General features: G+C 32.0%; 2 protein-coding genes and 1 non-coding gene across 4 annotated transcripts; 2 read left to right on the plus strand and 1 right to left on the minus strand.

Annotated features, from left to right (window-relative positions):
• Nucleotides 1–250: 250 nt before the first annotated feature.
• LOC114178983 (Pentatricopeptide repeat (PPR) superfamily protein) lies at nt 251–4818 on the plus strand. Of its 2 annotated transcripts, none has more exons than XM_028065154.2 (4): nt 251–635; nt 1556–1908; nt 2140–2308; nt 2691–4818. In XM_028065154.2, exons 1-4 carry the CDS (start codon nt 482–484, stop codon nt 4466–4468), a joined length of 2454 nt encoding a protein of 817 aa, XP_027920955.2. In that variant the 5' UTR covers nt 251–481; the 3' UTR covers nt 4469–4818. The 2 variants fall into 2 exon arrangements, with proteins under 2 accessions (XP_027920955.2, XP_027920957.2); XM_028065156.2 differs by having other exon boundaries at nt 1559–1908.
• A 12073-nt stretch (nt 4819–16891) lies between these two features.
• On the minus strand, nt 16892–16963 carry TRNAW-CCA (transfer RNA tryptophan (anticodon CCA)). The gene has a single exon. It is a non-coding gene; the product is annotated as a tRNA-Trp (tRNA).
• A 3910-nt stretch (nt 16964–20873) lies between these two features.
• Nucleotides 20874–23224, plus strand: LOC114177466 (polygalacturonase-like). The gene is made up of 4 exons (XM_028062833.2): nt 20874–21427; nt 22025–22314; nt 22407–22635; nt 22731–23224. Exons 1-4 carry the CDS (start codon nt 20972–20974, stop codon nt 22947–22949), a joined length of 1194 nt encoding a protein of 397 aa, XP_027918634.1. The 5' UTR covers nt 20874–20971; the 3' UTR covers nt 22950–23224.
• Nucleotides 23225–23674: the final 450 nt, after the last annotated feature.

Consider the following 23674-nt stretch of genomic DNA (forward strand, 5'->3'; position numbering starts at 1 on the left):
TTAATCAACACATAACAAAAGTTAGAACAAAGAAATGGGTACATATCAAATAGTAAATATATTTACCATTAACTAATTTAATAACGTTAAATAAACATTTAACACATCTTATTGTAGGTTAAAGCTTAATAAAAATTGAACCTGTTTAGACAAATTTATATAGAAGTATTTACAAAAAATAAAAATAAAAATTTGAAAAAGACACATTTAAATGAAGTAATTTTAAGTTGCATATGTGTGAGAAGTGGTGAGGGAATGATTTGGTGGCAGATCCCTTATCCCTCACTGAACTCTTTAGATACTTCACCTCCCACAATATCAACAATCCATTCCATCCCAAAACTATCAGATATTTTTCAACTTCTTCAATGTTTCAACCTTTTCATTTTTGCTTCTGATTTTTCTTCACCAACAGTGTCTGAACTCAGAACTCTTTCTCTTCCTCCACAAAACCTCACAATCTCTTCCTATACTTTCACACATGGAGTTACCGTTAAGAACCGCAATTCTCCATTCCTCCTCTTCGCTTCAACAGAGATTCCACACTCACAAACCCACTCCAGAGTTACCCTCACCCTTCTCCTTGTTCCTTGCAAATCCACTTCGTCTTCCAAGCTCAACTTTTGCTTCCAAAGGTCAGTCTCTACTTTTCAACTCTATGTTTTGTCACCCCGACTATTTATTTTAGCTGTTTTCTGCGTTATTTGTTACGTATTGTTGTTGGGGTAGAGCTTAGAAGGTAAAATCAGCATACGGAGTTCCTTTTTTTTTGGTTTATCTTCATTGTCGTGACTTGTGACACTGAACAAACAAAAAGAAAGGGGAAGACCCAAATTGATTTTTTTTTTTTTTTTATGAAAACGGTTTTGATGTGATTAAAGAGTCAATAAATAATACTAGTTTTTCCCGGTTGAGATTTAGTGATAACATTAAATGTTATGTTTTTTAAACTCTATTTTTGATTTCTTAGCTGCCCTTATATTTTATTCAATGGAAAAAATGAACCACAGATCACTGGAGAAGGATTGAGTCTAAAAGATGAGAGTAAACATCTTGTACTTGGTGAACACCATGGCAAGCATGGAAATGAGCAGCATTATTTGCTTCTCTAAGGCATCAGTTGGCAAAACTGCTGTAAATATGTAGTGGTCAAATATTTAGCGGAATCAAACTTATTCTTATACCTAATTTTTTTAATAAGTTAAAGTATTCTTTTGGTCCCTGTAATGGTTTGCATTTCAAGTTTCAGTCCTTGTATGAGAAAATGGTAAGTCTTAGCTCCTGTAGATTTTCTTTTGCAACGGTTTATCACAGCCAAATTCTTTTTGCAGCTTGTAACTTGTTTGATATTAACACCAGGAACCAAAACTTAGCTTTCATCCATGTGTGGGAACTAAAATCATTAGGAATAAATAAATAGTTTTGAAAGTTGTAATCCACTGTGATGGTGTATTTACAGCATAATTGTATTTATCTCACTTGAATTGGTGGTGCGTTTCATGAGAGGATCCTAATTCCTGTTATGCTAATTATGCTAACTTGTTTCTTGATCTAGCAGATCAGCAGCATTACTTTCCAGCCAAGGCAACTGGCACAAGGGCAGTGCTAAATCCTATCAGTAAAGGGTTATCATGTACTGGTGCCTTTTGTGGTGATAGTTCTTGTGATGATGATGATGATGATGGCAAGGGGTTCTTGGATAACTATGAAATGATCTTTAGAGATTGTGACAAGCTAATCGAGTCTTTCATGCTGCATGAGACCGATTGGAGAAAGTTTTTAATTTTAAACAAGAAGTGGAGCAATATTAGGCCCCATTTCTTTAGACACTGTCAGGATAAGGCAGATGCCATAGACAATCCGGTGCTGAAGAACAAACTGCTCTGGCTTAGAAAGAAGCTTAAAGAGGTTTTTCATTGCTTATTTGATATTGAAAATTATACCCATCACTCTGTCATCATGATATTGGGGGTGACTAATTAAAATCAATCTAGCACAGTTCTATTCTATCTAGCCTTTTACCCCCACCCATATAACAAAGAAACGTCAATGGAAACATTGTTTGTCTAAATATTATACCAATCCTTTAAATTGTTATTTATGGCATTCACAAAGTCATTTAATACTCCTCTTCTTCAGATAGATGAAGAGTTGCAGAGACACAATGAACTTATCCTAATGATCAAAGAGAATCCATCTGAAATTAGTGAAATTGTTTCAAGGAGTCGTAGAGATTTTACAAGAGAATTCTTTACACATCTTCATACCATAGCTGAATCTTCTGTCAACAATCTTGAAACACAAAATGGTGAGATTAAAGGCTTTGAATTCTGAATTAGTGTTTCTTATAAGAGTATATTTTGCTTTTAAGTATTTGGTCAGCCACAGAACTGAATGATATCCCTTAAGTTCAGAGTTTTTAAATATTTTATTGATTTGGTGTCTTCTATAATCAAATTCATCCACAGAATCATATTACATTTTCATTCTCATCTTTCCAAAAGTTCTTTTATAATGCATTGTTCAGCTAGTGTTTGTTTGGCTTAGCCTTAACCTTGGATAAACTGTGATAATATGCCTTGGGATTTTTATGTCGTTGATGTTAGTATTCAAGAAATGAGTCAATTTATAGTTCAAACTTGCCTATTCAATTAATCTTGTATTTTTTCACCCTATGTTTATGTAACAAGATTTTGCAAAGCTTCGGAACATGTGCTTGGCTGCTGTGAAAGACTACGACAGTGCAATGGAAAGCATTGAAGCACTAAATGCTGCAGAATTGAACTTCCAAGATGTTATCAAGTCTGCCTCGGATACTTCCTGCTGGAAGATAGACAACTTAGGTGAGAAAAATCAATGCTTCAATCCAGAATTAGTTGCTCATTGGCTACAGTTGTGTTATAATGTGGAAGAAGTCAGAAGGGTACATGCAATTGTCTTGAAATGTTTTAGACATTCAAATACTTATATTGATAATAATTTGATTTGTAGCTATTTAAGATTGGTTGAGTTGGATCGGGCTCGTTGTGTGTTTGATGGAATGCCAAGAAAGAATACAGTCACATGGACTGCTATTATTGATGGATATTTAAAATGTAACTTGGATGATGAGGCTTTTAAGTTATTTCAAGATTCTGTTAAACATGGGGTTCCAGCCAACAGTAAGATGTTTGTCTGTATCATGAATTTGAGTGGTAAAAGAGTGGATTTAAAGCTGGGGAAACAAATCCATGCTCGTATTTTGAAAAGCAGGTGGAGGAATATAATTGTGGACAATGCAGTTGTTCATTTTTATGCAAAATGTGGTGATATATCAAGTGCATTTCGGGCATTTGATTGTATGACAGAGCGCGATGTAATATGTTGGACAACTATGATCACTGCCTGTTCCCAACAAGGGTTTGGGTATGAAGCTATGTTGATGTTGTCACAGATGCTAGGTGAAGGGTTCTTTCCTAATGAATATACTATATGTAGTGCACTAAAGGCTTGTGGAGAGAATAAAGCACTGAAATTTGGAACACAGCTTCACGGTGCCATAATAAAGAATATATGTAAGAGTGATGTTTTTATAGGAACTTCCCTAGTTGATATGTATGCAAAATGTGGATTGATGGTGGATTCTAAAGGGGTGTTTGATAGAATGAAAATCAGAAATACAGCTACTTGGACATCTATTATATCAGGATATGCTCGAAATGGGTTTGGTGAAGAGGCCATAAACTTGTTTCGATTAATGGAGAGTAAAAGAATCCATGTTAATAAATTGACAGTTTTAAGTGTCTTGATGGCTTGTGGCACAACAAAAGCTTTGCTAATTGGAAGAGAGGTTCATGCACAGATAATCAAACGTATTTTCCATACGAACATGTACATAGGAAGCACTTTGGTATGGTTCTATTGCAAGTGTAAAGAATACTCTTATGCTTTCAAGGTGCTCCAGCACATGCCACTTAGGGATGTTGTTTCTTGGACTGCCATTATCTCTGGTTGTGCTAGACTTGGGCTTGAACTTGAGGCTCTGGAGTTTTTGCAAGAAATGATGGAAGAAGGCGTGTTGCCTAATTCCTATACTTACTCATCAGCCTTGAAAGCTTGTGCAGAACTAGAAGCTCCAATGCTTGGAAAGTTAATTCATTCCTATGCAAGCAAGTCTCCTGCCTCGTCTAATGTATTTGTGAACAGTGCTTTAATATATATGTATTCAAAATGCGGATATGTTGCTGATGCTTTTCAAGTTTTTGACAACATGCCAGAGAAGAATTTGGTGTCTTGGGAATCCATGATCTTGGCTTATGCATGGAATGGACATGCTAGAGAGGCTCTGAAACTTGTGCACAGAATGCAAGCTGAAGGTTTTGTGGTGGATGATTATATCCATACAACAGTTGTTAGTGCTTGTGGAGGTGTTGAGCATGTAGACATTCATCAGAATAGTGAATCTTCTTCATATTACTTGCATTCCTAGTAATCTTCTACAAGATAGGAGCATCAATGAATATTGAAGAACATGTGAATGTACCTAATTAGATTATAGCTGCAGCTAAAGGATACTGTATATTCAGTAGATGAGGAGGATACATAATGATTTTTTAGAAACATTGTGCCACCAAATACTAGTGATAGGCTTCTTTTGCTTTCCTTGTATCTACCATTTATGTAAAAGAATGAACAATGATGAGAAAATGAAAAAATGAAAAGGAATGTCTCAATCACTTCATCATCAAATGGGATTTTTAAGAGTGACACTGTCTCTGAAAACTCCATTTATGATGAAGGATGCTGCTATCATATTTACGTGTTGTGTTTTATATTTTATATTGGGTTATACTCCTTACACCTTAGCTACAATATATTTTCATTTTTGAAAATTAAAAAAATCAAAATTGGTATTAATGTTATAAATAAAAAATTATAATCCTTTTGAAATATTTTTTAAATTATCTTCTATGATAACAAATACTGAAAAATAAAAAATAAATAAAATTATAATAAAAAAAATTGACGGTTATAATTGTAATGTTGACAAATAAAATTGTATACCTCAGGATAATCCTTTTATTTTTATCAGCAAACTAAATATGTATTAATTAATATCAAGTTAAGGATTGTTAGGGGCTCTCTTTGAGGCCATCCGGTGTGTTATGTTGATAGTAAAATGGTTTATTTGAAATATTAAGGTTAAATTATTCTTTTGGTCTCTATATTTGTTAAGTAGTGTTAAATTGATTGTCCAATATTTTTTGTCTCAATTTGGTTCTTAAAATGATTCAATTTGGTTTTTGTCGTTAGTTTGACCAAACGGTGTTAAAATCAATGTTACATGTCAGTTTATGATTATTTTTTTTTGAATTTTTTTTATTGTTTTTTGAATTTTTTTGAATTCTTTCTTTTACACATGTCACCTCACAGTTGTGTATGTGTCAAAATGATTCAATTTGATCCCTATATCTGTTTTTAGTTTTAATTTAGTTCTATTTTTTGTAAAAATGAAGCAATATTGTTTCTCCTTAAATTGGTACTCAAATTCACTTTTTTGTATAAATCTTATGGTGATATTCTAATAAAATTAACATTTTTATTAAATATTTTTAAAAATCTGGAAGGTATTCATGGATTAAGTAATACATTTCGGAATGGACTTTTTGGAACACATTAATAAACTCATTATGGAATACCCATTTTGGAAGGAATTACCAAATCTAGGAACACCTTTTGAAATGAGCTTTCTGGAAGAGATTTATTATTATGTTCTGGAAGGTGTTCCCAGATATGGTTTTTTTGGAATGAACATGTCGAAATCAGTTTATTAATTTGTAGTGCGTGTTGTATAATTTTGATATGATTTGTTACATAATAATTACAAATAAGGCAAAGACTAAAGGTGGTGCAAGCCAACCTGAAGGCAGTAGAGATCGTGCAAGACAAAGATCTACTGATTTTATTCGTATAAGAAATTATGATGAAGTTGCAGGTTTTATTTCTTTGGATGTAGATCCTATAGTTGCCACTATAGGGGTTTATATGGAGCAAGAGTAGTAAGAAGGATTTCCTAAAGGACCATTTGACACTTCTTTGTTAGTGAATTATGTTGATCATGTGGAGCTGCAACTATAGGGGTTTATGTGGAGCAAGAGTAGCAAGAAGGATTTCCTAAAGGACCATTTGACAATTCTTTATTGGTGAATTATGTTAATCATGTGGCATGCAGATTCTAGAAAGGCGAGGTTAGTATACAAAATTTAGCTTTATGTTATTTTGATGATGTTTATTTTTAATTTATATAGTATAAAACATAAATGTATTCTCTAGGACCATAGAGAATTGAATTTGTTGTCTCATGGACGTAAGTTAAGTAAACTAGGGTTTTTTATGCTAATATTGATGACTATGTTATCAATTTTTGGTTGTTGCCTTTGTGCAACATTAGTTATGAGACAACTGATGAGGGATTGTTATTGTCCTTTGTGGAAAGGTGACATAGGGACACAAAACCTTTCATTTTCCAATTGGTGAGATGACCATAACACTGGATGATATATCTATATTGCTTCATATTCCTATTGTGGGAAAATTTTGTTTGTTTTTGCCTTTTAAGTTTGTTGCTTTTATGCCAATTTTGGTTGGGTTATTAGGAGTAGAATGGTCAAATGTGACCTAAAAAATGAGACATTGTCATGGGGCACATGTCAAACTTAGTTGGCTAAGAGAAGTGTATCAAGACCTATGCCTCGAACATGTTAGGAATTTCGAACACGAGCGCTCTTGTTGCATCTTGTCGGGTGCATTATATTTGCAAACAAGAGTGCAACTTCTATTAGTGTGTCATACCTATAACTGTTCAAGGATCTGAGGTCTTGTGGTAGATATTCATGGGGAGTAGCCACATTGACCCACATGTATGAGCAATTAGGTGATGCATGATTTGCCCACACAAAGCAATTAACTGGTTGTGCAACCTTTTACAGGAATATGGTATAAAACTTGAATACAAATTTAATTTTTGTTATCTAAATACACGACCTTATAATGTTTTCTTGAAATTATTATAGGTTGGATATATGAGCACTTCCCTAGGATGGGAATGAGGGAGGTTCCAAATATATGACGAGGTTATGCCTTGTGCAACATGGTATATCACTGGATGGCATATATGCACACTTAGAGAGGCTAGGCTACAACTAGACAGTCTAATGGGGTCATATGGAACCCTTATGAAGCGTACACATCAATCATTCATTTAAGTGAATCTCCTTGCTTTGTGGATTCATTTGGTTGTGTGAGATTATGCATTGTCATCTACTGGAATAGGGGTTGTGACAATATGGATATCAATAGACCATTTTGAGGTCTCCTAGTGTGATCGACAATTCTGACTTGCGCATGATTGATGAACATTGGTTACCCTTCCCAAACCAACTCCTGACAGAGTTGAAAATAGCTAACTCAACATCCACTTGTGCTGAGGGATAGTTGGAGTGGTTTTGTAGGGTATCCAATCGTACATACTTCTTGGTAATAAGGAAGACCGACCCAGTGTCCTACCTCACCATCGTTGTAACAACCATGATAAGGGATGTCGTGCTAGAAGACCATATCCACATCCTGCTTATATGGTAAATCAATTAGTTTAGATATGTTCATTGTTTTATTATCAACATGTTTAAATATGGCCATTGATTATTTTGTATTATGAATGCAGAGCATATCTAGACACATCGCCAGTATTTTACAAAGGATGATAGGTTGTCGTCATGTGACTGAAGGCACTGTAGCGTAGGAGAGGACTCAGTCAACATTACAGTTAGCCCGTGGTGTGACTGGGAGGAATTTGTACTAGATGTGGTTGTAATGTACTTGGAAAACGATCCAGACATAATAATTAGATATGACTTCATATGTACATTTTATTTTTATTGTGGAAGTTGTTTTAACTATGTTTATATTTTGACAAACTTCGTATTGTACGAAAATCGTGTTAAAATGTTATTATATCAAAGATTTTATTTGATTAAAGTGTCTCAACTATTAATGGAAGCGAAGTGAAATGTATTATATATGAATAAATGTTTGCCAATACAATACAAAAGTTGAATCAATAATCACGCATACCAAATATCTCATTAGTGGTAAATGGTCAAGTATAATCTCCTACAACCATTTCATCTGCACTCATTGTTAGTGAAAAACCAACACGGCAAGTGCACCGGTCACACATAGCAAGTAATAAGTATTTTATCGTTCTCTCCCAAGGGACTTGTGCAACGCATGACAACTCTCGCAATTCACGACTCAATTAGATACAAAGTTCATACAAACACAATGGAAACTCTTTTTGTATTTTATGAAACAGTTGGTGTGCAACAAGAACTTAACATAGTGTATTTACAATTTATCAAGATTAGACTTCAACCATTTCATTCTCATGCATTCTAAATTATCCCAATTCCATATTCATGTTAAAATCAATTCACAAGAATACTCAAATCCTATTCCTGGAGCCTTTGAGCCTATGATTACTCATCAAGTTTCAATTCCTTGAATCCTCAACAAGTGAAATCATGCATTAGTTTCAAGAATCTAAAATTACTAATGAACCAAGTTTTATTCCTAGATACAAGCATCCATTAGGTATTTAATTTCAAATCTAGATTCTAAAGATGTTTCCCAACACCTCAAGAATCACAAATCAAGCATGGGTGATTAAACCACAACAAGCATTAAGCATGGAAATCAAATACTAACATGAATTGGAAAAGCATATAAATTAACAACACAATTTTACACAAGAATTCAATATTTTACATCTAATCTCAATAAATAGAAATTTCTCTCCATGGTGGAGAACTTAGGGTTTTACAAAATTGAAGAATAGGGAAGAAATTGGAACCATAAAGTAGAAACAATCCCTCTCCCAAGGTTCTTGAATACTGCTCATGGTTCAATTGCGCCTCCCATTTGCATCTCCACCTTCAATTTCATAGCCCATCATCCTCTCCAACCCAAAAGGGGTAAAACCTCCATGGATGAGGAAGGAGACTCAAAAAGGAGAAGGGAGAGTTTCCCAACACCCCTAATAGCCTCCAAGAGTCTCTCCCAAGCACCCAAGGTGTTTCTATTCGTAAAAAATGAGGAATCCCTTAATACTCTCGTAAAAACATGATTAAATAACCATATTCACGTATTGGGGTCGACATTCTCGCCCAGCGGCTTCACACTCGCCCAGCGAGGCCTAAAATCAACGTTCTCAGACATGCAACTCGCTGGGCGAGCCATATTTTCGCCCAGCGACTCAAATATTGCAGTTCTGGTCTGTCATTTTCGCCCAGCGAGTGACCCTGGCGCCCAATGGTCATTTTTTTGGCCTTCCAAGGTTGGTCCAAGACAATATATACATATAGGTGAGTCCTTTCTCGATGTTTGCAGTGTTGGACTTGATCTCGGTGCCCCTCGACATGGGTATTTGTGTAAAAGTCAATCTTTCATGTTTAATCATGTTTCCTTGAGTTTCAACTTGTTTTCCTCCACCATAATTGCTTCCTATTGTTTTATTTCACACACTCATAATAGAGATTAGAAGTAAAAAAACATAAAACAACTAAAATACGAAACAATGCAAAAACAACATAAACTAGAGGATTAAACAAGATAAAAGTTAGGTAGGAGTTGATTTTATTCACAAAACTTAACATCAATAAAAGGTAAAAAACAATGTTATCACTCATAAACATTTCAGACTCTTCCATGCACAAGCTATGATAAACTTCATCTAATACTCTAGTCAAATAATAAGATTCCATCTCCAAGATAAAATATCCAACACCTTACAAAAGAACAAACAAATTTTCCATCAATATGTTATAAACTTGTTGCACTCTGTATAACTCCTTGCATTTTGCATAACTCTATGCACTATTAAAAACCATGTTTTCTAAAATACAGTTTCGATTCGGTGGCACATTCTAAATTGGATATTTCGGAGTACAAACATGCATTCTGGATTGCCCAATCTAAAATATATTTTTGGATCTAGAGGTGTATTTCACATTGTTCATTATGAAATACATGTTTTTGTTTCAGAGTAAGCAATGCAGAATACACATTTGAATATGATAATATTTTCAAAATTGAAAATTTCAGAATACAAACATATATTCTAGAATGAATAATCTAAAATATACTTTTGGATTTGAAAATGTATACTAAATTGGACATTTTAAAATAAAAACATGTACCCTAGAATGAGCAATCTAATATACACTTTCGAATCTAAAAGTTTATTACATATTGCTCGTTCATAAATACATGTTTGTGATCCAAATTGTCCAATTAGATATAAATGTGTATTCTAGATTGCTCATTCTACTAACAAACCAGAATGTTTATTCCAGAACATCATTCCATATTTGGTGACACATTACGAATTACTAAATCTGAAACCTACGAAAAGAAACCCAAACCACCACACGACCCCACCAGATACATCGTATACAACAATATTAACGAAAAAGAAAGCCATATGCCTCTATTCAATTGGTGGATATGTTGAGGAGGATGGGACAAAACTTAAAAATTTGGTTAAATTATGTCATTGGTCCCCATTTTCATAGCAAAATATCGATTTGGTCCCTCTATTTTTTTTATCTCAATTTGATCCCTATTTTGAGCAATTTGATGCAATCAAGTTCTTTTCATTAGTGGTACAGTAACAACTATAATAGGAGTGCCACGTGTCAGTTTCTGGATTTTTTGAAATTAATTTTTTGAAATTATTTATTTATTTATTTTAAATTCTTAAAAAAATTAAAAAATTAGCCACGTATCAAGCCGATGTCATGCCACGTGGCAGTAAAAGTGTGATGTGACAGTGGTAGTGCCACGTGTCACTATTATGCTAGGTGTTACTTCCTGATTCTCAATTTGGTCATTGTATTTTTCTTTTTGTCTCAATTTAGTTCCAATTTTTGTAAAAATTGGCCAATTTTGTCCATTTCCAAATTAAAATCAAATTCAATTTTTATATAAATGTACACAAATATTTTTGTCAAAATTAATATTTTTAGTAAATATTTTTAACAAGATTAAGTTTATTTAAATTTATATTTCACATTGAAATTTATTTAAAATTATTTTAAAGTTGTTAATAGAAAATAATGCTAATAGCAAAAAAAATCATAAATTATATTCATATTTTATTTCATCATACTTTAATATTGTTTTTCATTTAAATATATATTTCAAATAATTGTATATTTTTAAAATGTGTAAAGTCAATAATTTCTATACAAATGTTTCAGTTGGTATAAAAATAACAATTATATAATTTTTAAAAATAAGTTTAACTAATTTATGTAACAATAAAAAACAAATAAATTTGAAATTTGAAAACAATTTTAAGTAAATTTGAATGTGAAGCACAAATTTAAATAAACTTAGTTTTGTTAAAAATATATAATAAAAATATCAATTTGAATAAAAATATCAAATTTAATAAAAATATTTGTATGACATTTATACAAAACTTAATTTTTGTTTCAATTTGGTGAATGACGGAATTGCATAATTTTTACAAAAATTAGGACTAAATTGAGACCAAAATAAAAATATAGGGACCAAATTGAGAATGGGAAAATGACATTGTGCATAATAGTGACACGTGACACTATCACTACCACATTACACCGCGTGACACGACTGACATGTGGCAAATTTGTAATTTTTTTAAAAAAATAATAATTTTTTAAAAAAATTTAAAAAAATAAAAAATAATAATAAAAATCTAGGAATTGACGTGTGACATCCTTTAACATTATTACTTCACCACTAATAGAAAATGTTTGATTACATCAAATTTTTTCAATATAAGAACCAAATTAAAATAAAAAAAAAATAGAAGCATCAAATCGATATTTTACTTAAAAAAAAAATTTTCAATGGTACAATTGTGAACCTTTGGGAGTGAACCACCATGAAGGAAGCCTGAGAAGTGAAAAACGAAAGGGAAGAAAGGGTTTGCGGCAGAGGTTGAACGAAGAACAGGTGAATGTTAACTTTTCATATTTTATTATAAATTTATAAGGATAAAATGGGGATATGTGAATTCAGGGGTGCAGGAAGAAAAATTTGAGGTGCATGAAAAAGGGGCTTTTTTGTTTTATTTGTGTACGTGATCCCATTTAGTCCATACTTTCTTTCTACCTTCACACTAAGAAAGTTACTCTGAATTTTCTTTATATAGCTTTTTCCACTCTTGCTAGCATTTTGAAAAATGACAAATAAAGATAATGAAGTAATAACATATTTAAGCAAGCATGTTATATGTAAATGGTAGGTGTTTCCCTTTTTATCTGCTTAATCTTTTTCTTTTCATTTTCTCAACTACCCCTTTTCACAAATGATGCTTTCTAGGATTACTCCTATGATAGATGCATGATATTATAGTTTAACATTTTTTAATATTTTTTCCTACTTATTCCTCCAAATTTGCTTTTAATGAAATTCACCTTAATTATTTGTATATATTAAAATTGCTTTCTTTCATATTCTCTCATCTCTCTCGTAAGCTTCCACCACCAAAAACATGTCTAAACTTTGAAAAATCCCAACTCAACAAGTAGTTTCCGAAAACGGCTTTGACTTGATTATTGTGATTTAACTTTATTGGTAAGTTATATGTAAGGTCTCAACGAAACTTGTGGCATATTCTTATGATAGATTAAGCAACTCCCATGGTTCATGCATCTTGTAAAGGTATGCATGATACAAAGAAATCCCCACGTCGTAATAATCATCAATAGTAAACTCAATTTTAAATTTTTAAAAATAACTCAAACTCCTTCTAGGCTAAACCTAGAGTTTGAAAAAAAAATGTTCCAAGTTAGAAACTTATTTTTTTAAATACATTTTCTAAAAGTAAGTTATACACAATCACAAACTCTAAGAATATGTATATATTTATTTTAAATTCGTTCAAAGAGTTGTTTATTACTTACCACCAAACCTAATAGTGATGTGATGAAGAGGTCTCAAATTAATAACAAGCCGAGTTGAATCTAAAATTTTAACAATTTATTTAGAGTATCTTCAGTTATAGAATATAAAATTTTATACTATTTTACCTTTTTCACATCACTATTATTATTTTTTTAATGTAAGTTTTGCTTTGATACAAATTTGATATATATAGCACGCAATTGACTTACTATTTGGGATTTTGCTTTCAACGAAAAGCAATACATTGTTTCGTAACGAACCTAACCCACTTGAATCTGCTCCTAACCTTATAAACAGTGAATATTCTAGTTGTTTCCAAGTGCAGATTAGGAATCGCAAGAATTGACAAAAAGGTGTGCGTGTGAATTAATACACGAGAAACATGCATCTATCTATGTACATGTAGTGTAACACCCCCTACCCCCAAAATATCTTATTTTCATTTCTCACTCAAATTCGTTATTGGTAGCTTTCTTAAACTTCCAAATCTAGCAAAAAGGAAACATAGATATACATTGAAAATGTCAAACAAGCTCATATTCCTAATAAGTAATTAACATGAGAGGAAAAAGGAAAATAAACTAAGATACCGTTATGATATAGTTCTTTTAACTAAAAAGTATTCATTTTTTTAGATTAAACTGTATTTTAGATTAAAAAGTTGAAATATGTGAAATAATATAAAAAACTTAAAAGTTAATTTATAAACGTTGTTTGATGCGTTAAATAAAATATAATACAATTAAATTAGGTAAGTATATTTATTTATTTTTAAAATTTGAAGATCAGACAATACCAAAGTTTGAAATAATAACAAATTTGAATCATTGCATAAAAGTTTAGGAACTAAAACTAAAAAATCATGTCAACACTTTCTATGTTAATAAATTTAGGAATTGCTTAATTTACAACCAATTTCGCTATAAATAAAAGATTAGTCCATAACTATGAAATTTGAAACTCCATGACTTGAAGTTATGCCAATTTTAAACTGTAAGCATGTACTAATTGATACTGTTAGAGATTTTTAGTTGACTAGTCATATAATTAAATCATAATATATCAGTGAATAATATATAAGTAAGTGTAGATCTTACATTATGTGAGTGAATTAAATAAAGTTTAGGGAGATTGATGAAAAAATTGTTTCCCCGTGCCAAACTAATTGAACAAGGAATATCCGTTATACATTCTTTTCTTCCTTGAACAAATTGAGAAATCAAGCCATATACTATTTATCAAGTTTTGAAAATAAAAATAGTGGTAGGTCCATAATTAAGTGTTAAGTTGCATAATAAGCCGAGAAAAATGAAAGGGATAATATAAATGAATGTGGATAACTTGTTGTGAAGGCAAAAACATGGATGCATTTGAAGGTGCGAAGATCATGTGTCTATACCTAAAAATTATAGAATAGGGCTATATCTGCATGCTGGTCAACAAAAATCACATGGCTCCACAAACTGTAGCAAGGAATCATGAAACAAAAGTTGGTATGAGAAGTACCATTTTGTACGCTAACAAAAACTGTACACACAGGAAATTTGGTTGTGTTGTGGATCATATACTTTGCAGAAGACAGACTTCATTTTCAGACACAACATGTGAGCCCTCTCCATTGTTTCAATCAAATACTTAACTTCGTATGTTCTCGAATGTTGCAGATCATGACTGCTGCATTATATATATATCTTCAGATTCATTATTTTATTTAACTACTGCTATAATTGTTTGTGACGTGACAATCAAACAAGAACCTCTAAATATTAGATAACATTTGTGATGCAGATTACTTATATTAGACAGAATCCATGTTGTCTGTCTGTCACGTTAATCAACTGTCCCTACGAAAACCATAACATAAAATTAATTTTCAAATACTAGATCGGTTAAATTTTAAAATAATCACAGTTAATTTAATATTCTTGACATATGTAAAAGATTATTTTAAGAACGTAAAACTGCTTTAATTTATTTTAATAAATAAATATTTATATTAATTTTAGATTACTGATAGTTTAACTGACACTAATAGAATATGTTTAATGATAGATGGCTAACAGATTCAGTTCAGTAGATTTTATTACGATACTAATTCATGCTAACCAGTAGACTATGCAGTAATCATTTTAGAATTTAATTATAATAGTTTTAGATATCAATAATTTCAACTTTCTTTCTGAGGATAAGACTTATTGTATTAAGTGCTTTAGTACTGCATTTATTCCAGGTTCGCATAAAACCAGTCATCATAGTTAGAAGATTAACTTTCAATTTGAAACAAAGGCTAACCCGAAATACATCCCTTTGTCTGTCATTACTGCTCTTCGGTTTGTCACTGACTACTTAGTGGGAGATTTTGATACGTAGGAGATTTTTATTTTCAAATATTGTGTTTAAAGAAAGCCATATAGTATATCTTCTTTCCTTTTTTTAATTCATTACAAAAGGTATTTCAAGTTATTTTTCTTAAATTTAACCACATACATGCATTGTTTTCTAACTGTGAAATCAATATTTATGCAGGACTTTTCCAACTATGTTCGCAAATACAAATTCAAAAATGTGATTCTTCGTTAACGTAACAATGGAGTGAAATGCAAAGTTGTAATAAGAAATTCACCTTCAATGTCAACCAAGATTAGTAAATGATAGAGGCAGTCCTATACTAACATTTTTTTGTTATTAACCATCTATATATTTAAAACACATAAGATGCATTTTTATTCTTGTAATTGAATGACAATGCTAAATATATTTATCATGTGACAACATATACATTGTACAAACTTGATTTTGAGTTATTTTAATTCAGGGAATATTATCTATTCTCCTACCATGCTTTTCAAATTTCATACTTTTATTTTTATCTATATTAAGCATATGACTAACATTTTTTATCTATAAATTAATACTTTTTTACTACACAAGTTATGTATTAGTACTTAATAGCAAACTGTTCAATGCAATAAATTTATTCAATTTTAATTGTTTGACTACGTAATTTTCAATGAAATAAGCATTAAAACCTTTAAAATTGACATTTAAGAAAGAAAGAAAAAATCCATTGATTGCCGAGTTGAATTGAGAAGTTGATTCAAAACTTTGGTGGCAGAAAAATCCAGAATCGTAACTTACAAAATTTGGATAAGACAGTACGTTTTGAAAAAAACAAGTTATTGACCAAGTTAGAATGAATACTATAACAGTTACCCAGAGCCCAATTTTTTTATAACCAACTATAATTTAATCAAATAGAGTTTTCCAAAATACAGAGTTAATAATTCCTAAATCAAATAAATTAAGTAATATTTAATTTACCCATTTTTTAAAAAACTGGTTGGTAGTAAGTCATTTGTTTTTAATTTTATTGAGATTCAGTAAATATATGACTTCTACAACCTGCAACAAAATTTGCAATCCACAAATAACACGTGTATCGAGAAAAATTGAGCGTTTTAAATTCTGAATTATTCGCTCCATAAAACTCCCCAGGTTCTTCACAATCTATAACTATATATAAAGGGAATTCCCTCTTTTGTGTCCACATTTCATAATTCCAATTTTACCCTTTACAATTTAATTATTTATTAAATTTTTAAAAATTAATGGTTAATTTTACAAGTTTTTATAAAACTATTTATTTATCTCCTTTTTTTTTTTCTCATACTATTCATCAACAATTATTTTTTTCATATTTTCTCCATATATTTCACTTTAATTTTTATAAATATACTTTTATTTTGTTCATTAACTTAATAACATTACAATATCATCAATTATAAATATAATTCGAAAAATGCGTACACGCAGGCGCTATCGCGCCTGTGTTTACACTAGTTTAATATAAAGTGTATATTATTAATATAGATAAGATGGTTCGGATAAACAAAAAATTTGAACCTGACGTGAATCGAACACGCAACCTTCTGATTTGGAGTCAGACGCGCTACCATTGCGCCACAGATCCAATTCCATTTATAGTAAAACATGTTTAAAAGTGTACAATCAAATCTTAATATTAATTCTTAAAAAATAATGACCAGTGCGATAAAAACTCGGTTTTTTTTTTCTTATATTATATAGGATGTATTTCTTTCTCTAATAATTAAATAAGAATAACATGTGTTCAGTATATTTAGTAGTTTTATATTATTTAAGACTCAAGATCAAAATAAATTTAAATATTATTTTCTTTTTCAATTCTCTAAAATGTTTTTTAAAACAAAATTACAACGAAGTTTTAGGTTTCAAAGAAAACAATATCTTAGATGTGTTGATTGTCCTAATGATGTCACTCAACAAATTTAAGATCGGAACATTGACACCGTCTATAGGAAATAAAAATGATTTCCTTTAGTCCTTTATTAGGGGATGAACCCTCATTTCTCTTAGACCTCGATTGGGGGACTTATGTTCTGATACTCCCAATAATCTCATATCACTTAGGAGTGGAAACTAAGGGAAGTTTAAATACATCTTCCTCCTTTAATCTATGAAGTATCTTTTAAGGACAAAATCATAACGGCGCTCCAAACTTTAAAGCATACAATACCTTAGATGCAATGATTGACCCTAACGATGTTATCTCATCGAATTTGGGAATAAAACATTGACATTGTCAGTGAAAAACAAATTCCCTAAGCCTTACATTAGGGATGAACCTTCGTTCACCTTAGACCTCAACTAGAAGGCTTATGTTTTGGTACACCTAATAGTCTCACATCGCTTAGGATTTGAGGTTAAGAAAAGTTTAAATACCCCTCCCTCCTTCAACCCTCTTAGAAGCCTAGCCTATAAATACTATAAATACATACTATAACATGAAGTATGATATGTTCTAATGCCATAATTACTTTATTCAATTTCTTCTCTTACTCATGTCACCATGAACATTTATGATGGAAATTTGCAATGCCAATGAATGTTATCTTCACACTCCATATCTTTTCCACATTAATATTTTACTATAATATAACATTTTATTAAAAAAGTGTGGATAATTGAGTCATCACTCATTCTCCATTCATACACAAATCCCAAACATAATATGAAAGTTATACCTTCTAATGCACCAAACTTTTACTGATGTGAAAATTCAAAAATATGAATTATCACGTCTTCATGGGTATATGATAAATACGATTTGAATGGTCATTTACATACTTTAATGCATTATTTTAGATTTGAATAGAAGTATACTCAAATATTGATCTCATGTGTGCGTATGAGTATGAAGCTCACGTCAACAATTATTCAATTGACGTGCAACTAAGGTTCAAACTTTTTGGTTGATTTATCACATTACAATATATTAATATTTTAATTATAATCGTTATTATATTATTATATCATGAAATAAAGTCTCATTTTATGTAGTCAATTTATATTATATATGTTGGGGGCAAAAATGAACAATAATTAATGTATCTCAGTGGAGTTCGTTTTAGATTACCTTAATGGTTTGTCCTTCTTTATTTGATTTTTTTGTGTTTTATTTTCTTATTAGAAATTGGATTTTTTTGACAAAGAAGCAATAATCCGGTTTTTGAGAGACTAATACACCACTCAGAGATTAAACTTTGATGAGGCTGATAATGATGATAGTTTACAAATCAATTACGACGACCACAAAAATTCTTGATGCATGACAACATTGATAAATTGATAAACAACCAACTTTATACACAAGGTATTAGAAAAAACTTGAGTAGAAAAGGAAGAAATATGATAAATATTCATATGATAAATATTATCTGAGAAAGTGTTGGTGTCATGGCTAAGAATATGAAACCTTTTTTGAGGATTTTTATTGGAAAATTTGTAAAAGGGGTTTGAGGAAAATATCGACTAGGAAATACAAGATTTTTAAGTTTGTCCTTTGTGACTCATCTTTCTTTCGTAAGAGTCTACTTGGTAAAACTTCAATAGTATTTTCCTCTAGAAAACTTATATGCACCGCATAGCTGACAATTTAGGTGGTCACAATATCAATTTACACCACATTCATTAAAAGCCTAAAGCTTCCTCAAAATCATCTTCATAGGAAAAGGAAATTTTCCTCTACTAGAGTTTGGCAAGATAACACTTGATCTAAACTTCATACATGAAATACGAGAAGAGGTTCGAATACAACACGATGTAGCAAAACAAAGAGTTGCACCACAGTATAACATGCGGTAAAGGAATGAGCTTAAACTCGGAGAAGCGAGAAGAGATAAGCTTGAAGATAGTCCCATATTCCATAACACCACTTTATGAGAGGCTTTGCAACTCTCGACATCAATCAAAGACAACGAGCAATGCCTTTGAGTGGAGATAACAACATTACACATGGAGGACTCAAAAGAGATATATCTAGATCCTCGATCAAAAAATAAAAGTACTTAACCCTAGTACCAAAAGCTTGCACTCAAAATTTAAATCAGGAAACATGATAATGTTGACCACATAAACAAACTGTTTTTTAGACGAGAAATAAGAAAAATTTGAAAACATGACAATGATCAAAATAATGATCGACAATTGTACACTTTAAGTCCAAAATTGACGATTCCTAATAATAATTGCTTAATGTTGGGTGTTTCATCAAAAAATAATGAAAGATGCTCTAGTACGATACAAGTTAACTATGTATTGACCAAACTTCGTGAAAGAAAATACCTAAAAAATATGATATACAATAAAATTAAATTTATATGAAAAATACGAGATGAGACTTCAAACATAAGAAATATCTAAATACCTCGAAAAGTAAGACAAATTTTATAAAAGAAATATAGAATAAGGTTAATAACATATGAAATAACTCGTAAACAAAAGGGAATCTTGTTCAATAAATATGAGACAAGGCTTATGACATAAGAAATACCTCTAAAAGTGGTTAGAGCTCAACAACAACATAAACACCCGAATATGAGCCTAATCCATAAATTCTAACATGAGCATCGAATATTTGCAAGTGACTTATGATATAAACTATATCATCACTTTTGGACTGTTTTTATTTTACAAATCACAATTAAAATTTTAAAACTGAAACTTACTCATATACGCACATGTTCGTATATGACACTAATTGGACTAATGGAGTAGTATACAGTGAGAACTGCCACAATGTTGAATTATAGTATATATTCGGTATATACGCTACAATAATTAACTCCGGAAAATGAGTACGAAATGATGGCGTGATTTAGGGGTTTTAACTGTGCACCATGCTTGCAACCTAGGAATACGAATGCCACGTCACGTTATTGTCATTTCCTTATTTTGTCCAAAGAAAATTATCATTAATTAATTTATGTCTAATACTTTTCTTTCTATTTTCATGCAACCATACATACTATCCTTGAGTTTTATTTTTGTTACATATCCTTCAATTAAACTATGCAGACAAAATAAAATTAAGTCATGTTATTCATAGGAAGAAAAATTAAGTTAGTTCAAATAATCAAGTAATCTTTCATTCATTGATTTTCAATCCAATTAGAAGTAAATAATTATTATAACTCAAAACTTGATATTGTAGTGAGCAATCAGGCGTAGGATTAACATTAACCTCTTTCTCTTTGAGTCTTGCGTAAAATCTTGAAGCCAATAGAAGGAGATTAAGGTAATGGAACTATAACGCACGCAAAGTTCACTTACCGGTAAAACAGGTTCTCCCTTCTGATTCAAAAGTTGGGCACGACTTTTACTTTCTTCCCATTTCATTCACACCTTCAATTATTTATTCTTTATTAGTATTAATTAATATAATATAATAAAATAACTTATAATTTTATTTATTCTTTGTTATGACAAGACATGTAGCAAACCAACCTGCACAGTGCGTTGCCCCCTAATTTTTAGCTATAAATACTCTCACAAACCGTTCCAACTCCCACTCAACCTTCCATCTTCTTCACCACTAGCACCACTCCATCTTTCAACTTCTCACGATCACCGCATTCAACGCTTGACCAAATTCCAAAAAATGGCAAACCCGACACCAAAACCTAGTCCCACTCTCATCCTTCGCGTTATCTTATGTTGCTGGTTGTGTTCGTCCCTTGTTATGGGAGCCACTTACAATGTGGTCAACTTTGGTGCCAAATCAGACGGCAAAACGGACTCAACCAAGGCCTTCCTCAATGCATGGGCCAAGGCTTGTGCTTCCACCAGCTCTGCCTCGGTTTACGTGCCTCAAGGGAGGTTCTTGCTCAGAAGTGCCACCTTCAGTGGCCAATGTCACAACCAAGCTATCACCTTTACCATTGATGGCACTCTCGTGGCTCCTTCTGATTACAGGGTCATCGGAAATTCCGGTAAATGGTTGCAGTTCGAGGGTGTGAACGGGGTTTCCATCCGCGGTGGTGTGTTGGATGGCCAAGGCACGGCTCTGTGGAATTGCAAGAACTCCGGCAAAGGAAACTGCCCCACCGGTGCCACGGTGTGTTTTACTTTCATGCACATTATCATCGTTCATTGTTTTTAATTTAATGTTGGTCTTGGTGAGCAGTGATTATTTGTTATTTAATTAGTGGGGGGATTCATGGAACGGTTTTCAACTGCTATAGGTGTGCTTTGCTACAAAGAAGTTGAAGCAAATATGAAGCGAGGAGTTAGTGATCATAATATCTACTACTCATAATTAATAATTAAAAAATAGTAATGATATGTTATATGGCGGCTAGAAGAAGTTTTAGCAAATTAATTTGAAGTGAGGAGTTAGTCATAGCATTAACATATACTACTAATAAATAAATAAATAAATAATAGGTTATGTATGGTTAGTTTGCTAGAACAATTGCTGTTGTTGAGCTTTGGATTTGTTGATAATAATTTGTCTCTTACTGAATTTTGTTCATTTTTTTAATCCTTCTGAATCCAATCATTTGGCTTTTTAATTATACACTTAATTATTTGATGGTGTACTTTATATACCAACCCTACTATAGTACGTAAGTTGTTATTGTTACTATTAAGCCAAGTCTAATGATATAACCTTGTTTGTGTTGTGTTGGTTTGGTTTTGTGTTTGTGTTCAGACGTTGGGTTTCACCAACTCGAATAACATCGGTATTAGTGGGTTGACCTCGTTGAACAGTCAAATGTTCCACATAGTGTTCAATGGATGCCAGAATGTGAAGGTGCAAGGAGTGAAGGTCATGGCCGACGGAGACAGCCCTAACACCGACGGCATCCACGTACAGATGTCCTCCCACGTCACCATTCTCAACTCCAAAATCCGAACAGGAGATGATTGCATCTCCATAGGCCCTGGAACCACCAACTTGTGGATTGAAAACATTGCATGTGGACCAGGACATGGAATAAGGTCATCTTTCATTCAAAATAAGAAAAAAAGAAACAATGTTGTTGTTGTTTTTGTTGTTCCATAAGTATGAAGCGTTGAATTGGATTTTGCAGCATTGGGAGCTTGGGGAAAGATTTGAAAGAAGCTGGTGTACAAAATGTGACGGTTAAAACGGTTACCTTCACCGGGACTCAAAACGGCGTCAGAATCAAGACCTGGGGGAGACCCAGCAACGGCTTTGTGAGGAACGTTGTTTTCCAAGACGCTATCATGGTCAATGTCGAAAACCCCGTTATAATTGACCAAAATTACTGCCCAGATAACAAGGGCTGCCCCGGTCAGGTATGCATGCAAATCACATTATTATCAAAGAAATAACAAAACATGGTCTGATACAAATGTTGTTGGTTTTTGTTTGAACAAATAAAATGTAACAGGCATCTGGTGTGAAAGTGAGTGATGTGACATACCAAAACATTCATGGAACATCTGCTACACAGGTTGCTGTGAAATTTGATTGCAGTTCCAAGTATCCATGCAGCGGGATTAGGTTGGAGGATGTGAAGCTGACGTACAAGAACCAACGTGCTCTATCTTCCTGCAGCCATGCAGATGGAGCTGCGTTGGGTTCAGTTCAACCCCAGGGTTGCTTTTAGACCCTACAATATGCCATTACCATTCTGCACAAAAAATATACTATTAAACCAAGATTCCAAATGGAGTCATAGGACAAGATCATAGGCATATATGTTTTTGTTTTTGTTTTTGTTTATGAATAGTGTATCATCATGTCGCAGTTTGAGGCATTTGTAGCCCCTTCTGCTGCTCTGTAGCATGGTCTTACCATTGTTATGGACCGTATCAACATTTTTCTATTGCATAATTGTATTTCTTCTATCAAATATATATTACAATTTTTATGCTACTTTTATTTTCCTTTTTCTCTATTGATTCTACTGTTAGCTAGGCCATAAATTTTTATATATTCATCTGTCATAACTTACACTAATTCACAGACGCTTTTTTATATTGAATTCGAAATCGGAACTTTGAATCATATACTACTATAACAGCAGACCATTGACATTTCAAAACGTAAATATTAGATACAACAGTTTATAATAGCGAAAATGAATGTCCATTTCTTCACTGACATTGCACATCCTTCAATCATCTTAAAATAATAATTTGGAGAAAAATTATGGATTATCATTCATTGAATATCAGTTAAATGTTTTTGTACAAAAAAGACTGGCATGACTAAATATTAACTGCTAAAATCTTAGCTGAACTAATTATGGAGAAAATTGTGAAAAGGAGTTTTATCATCCAGTGCCTCTGAGAAGAAATCAATCAACGGGTTGACAGAGATAATAAGGAA

Source organism: Vigna unguiculata, chromosome 3 (genome assembly GCF_037176805.1).
Source record: "Vigna unguiculata cultivar grain cowpea cultivar isolate G323 ecotype 2 chromosome 3, ASM3717680v1, whole genome shotgun sequence".
Lineage (NCBI taxonomy): Eukaryota > Viridiplantae > Streptophyta > Magnoliopsida > Fabales > Fabaceae > Vigna > Vigna unguiculata.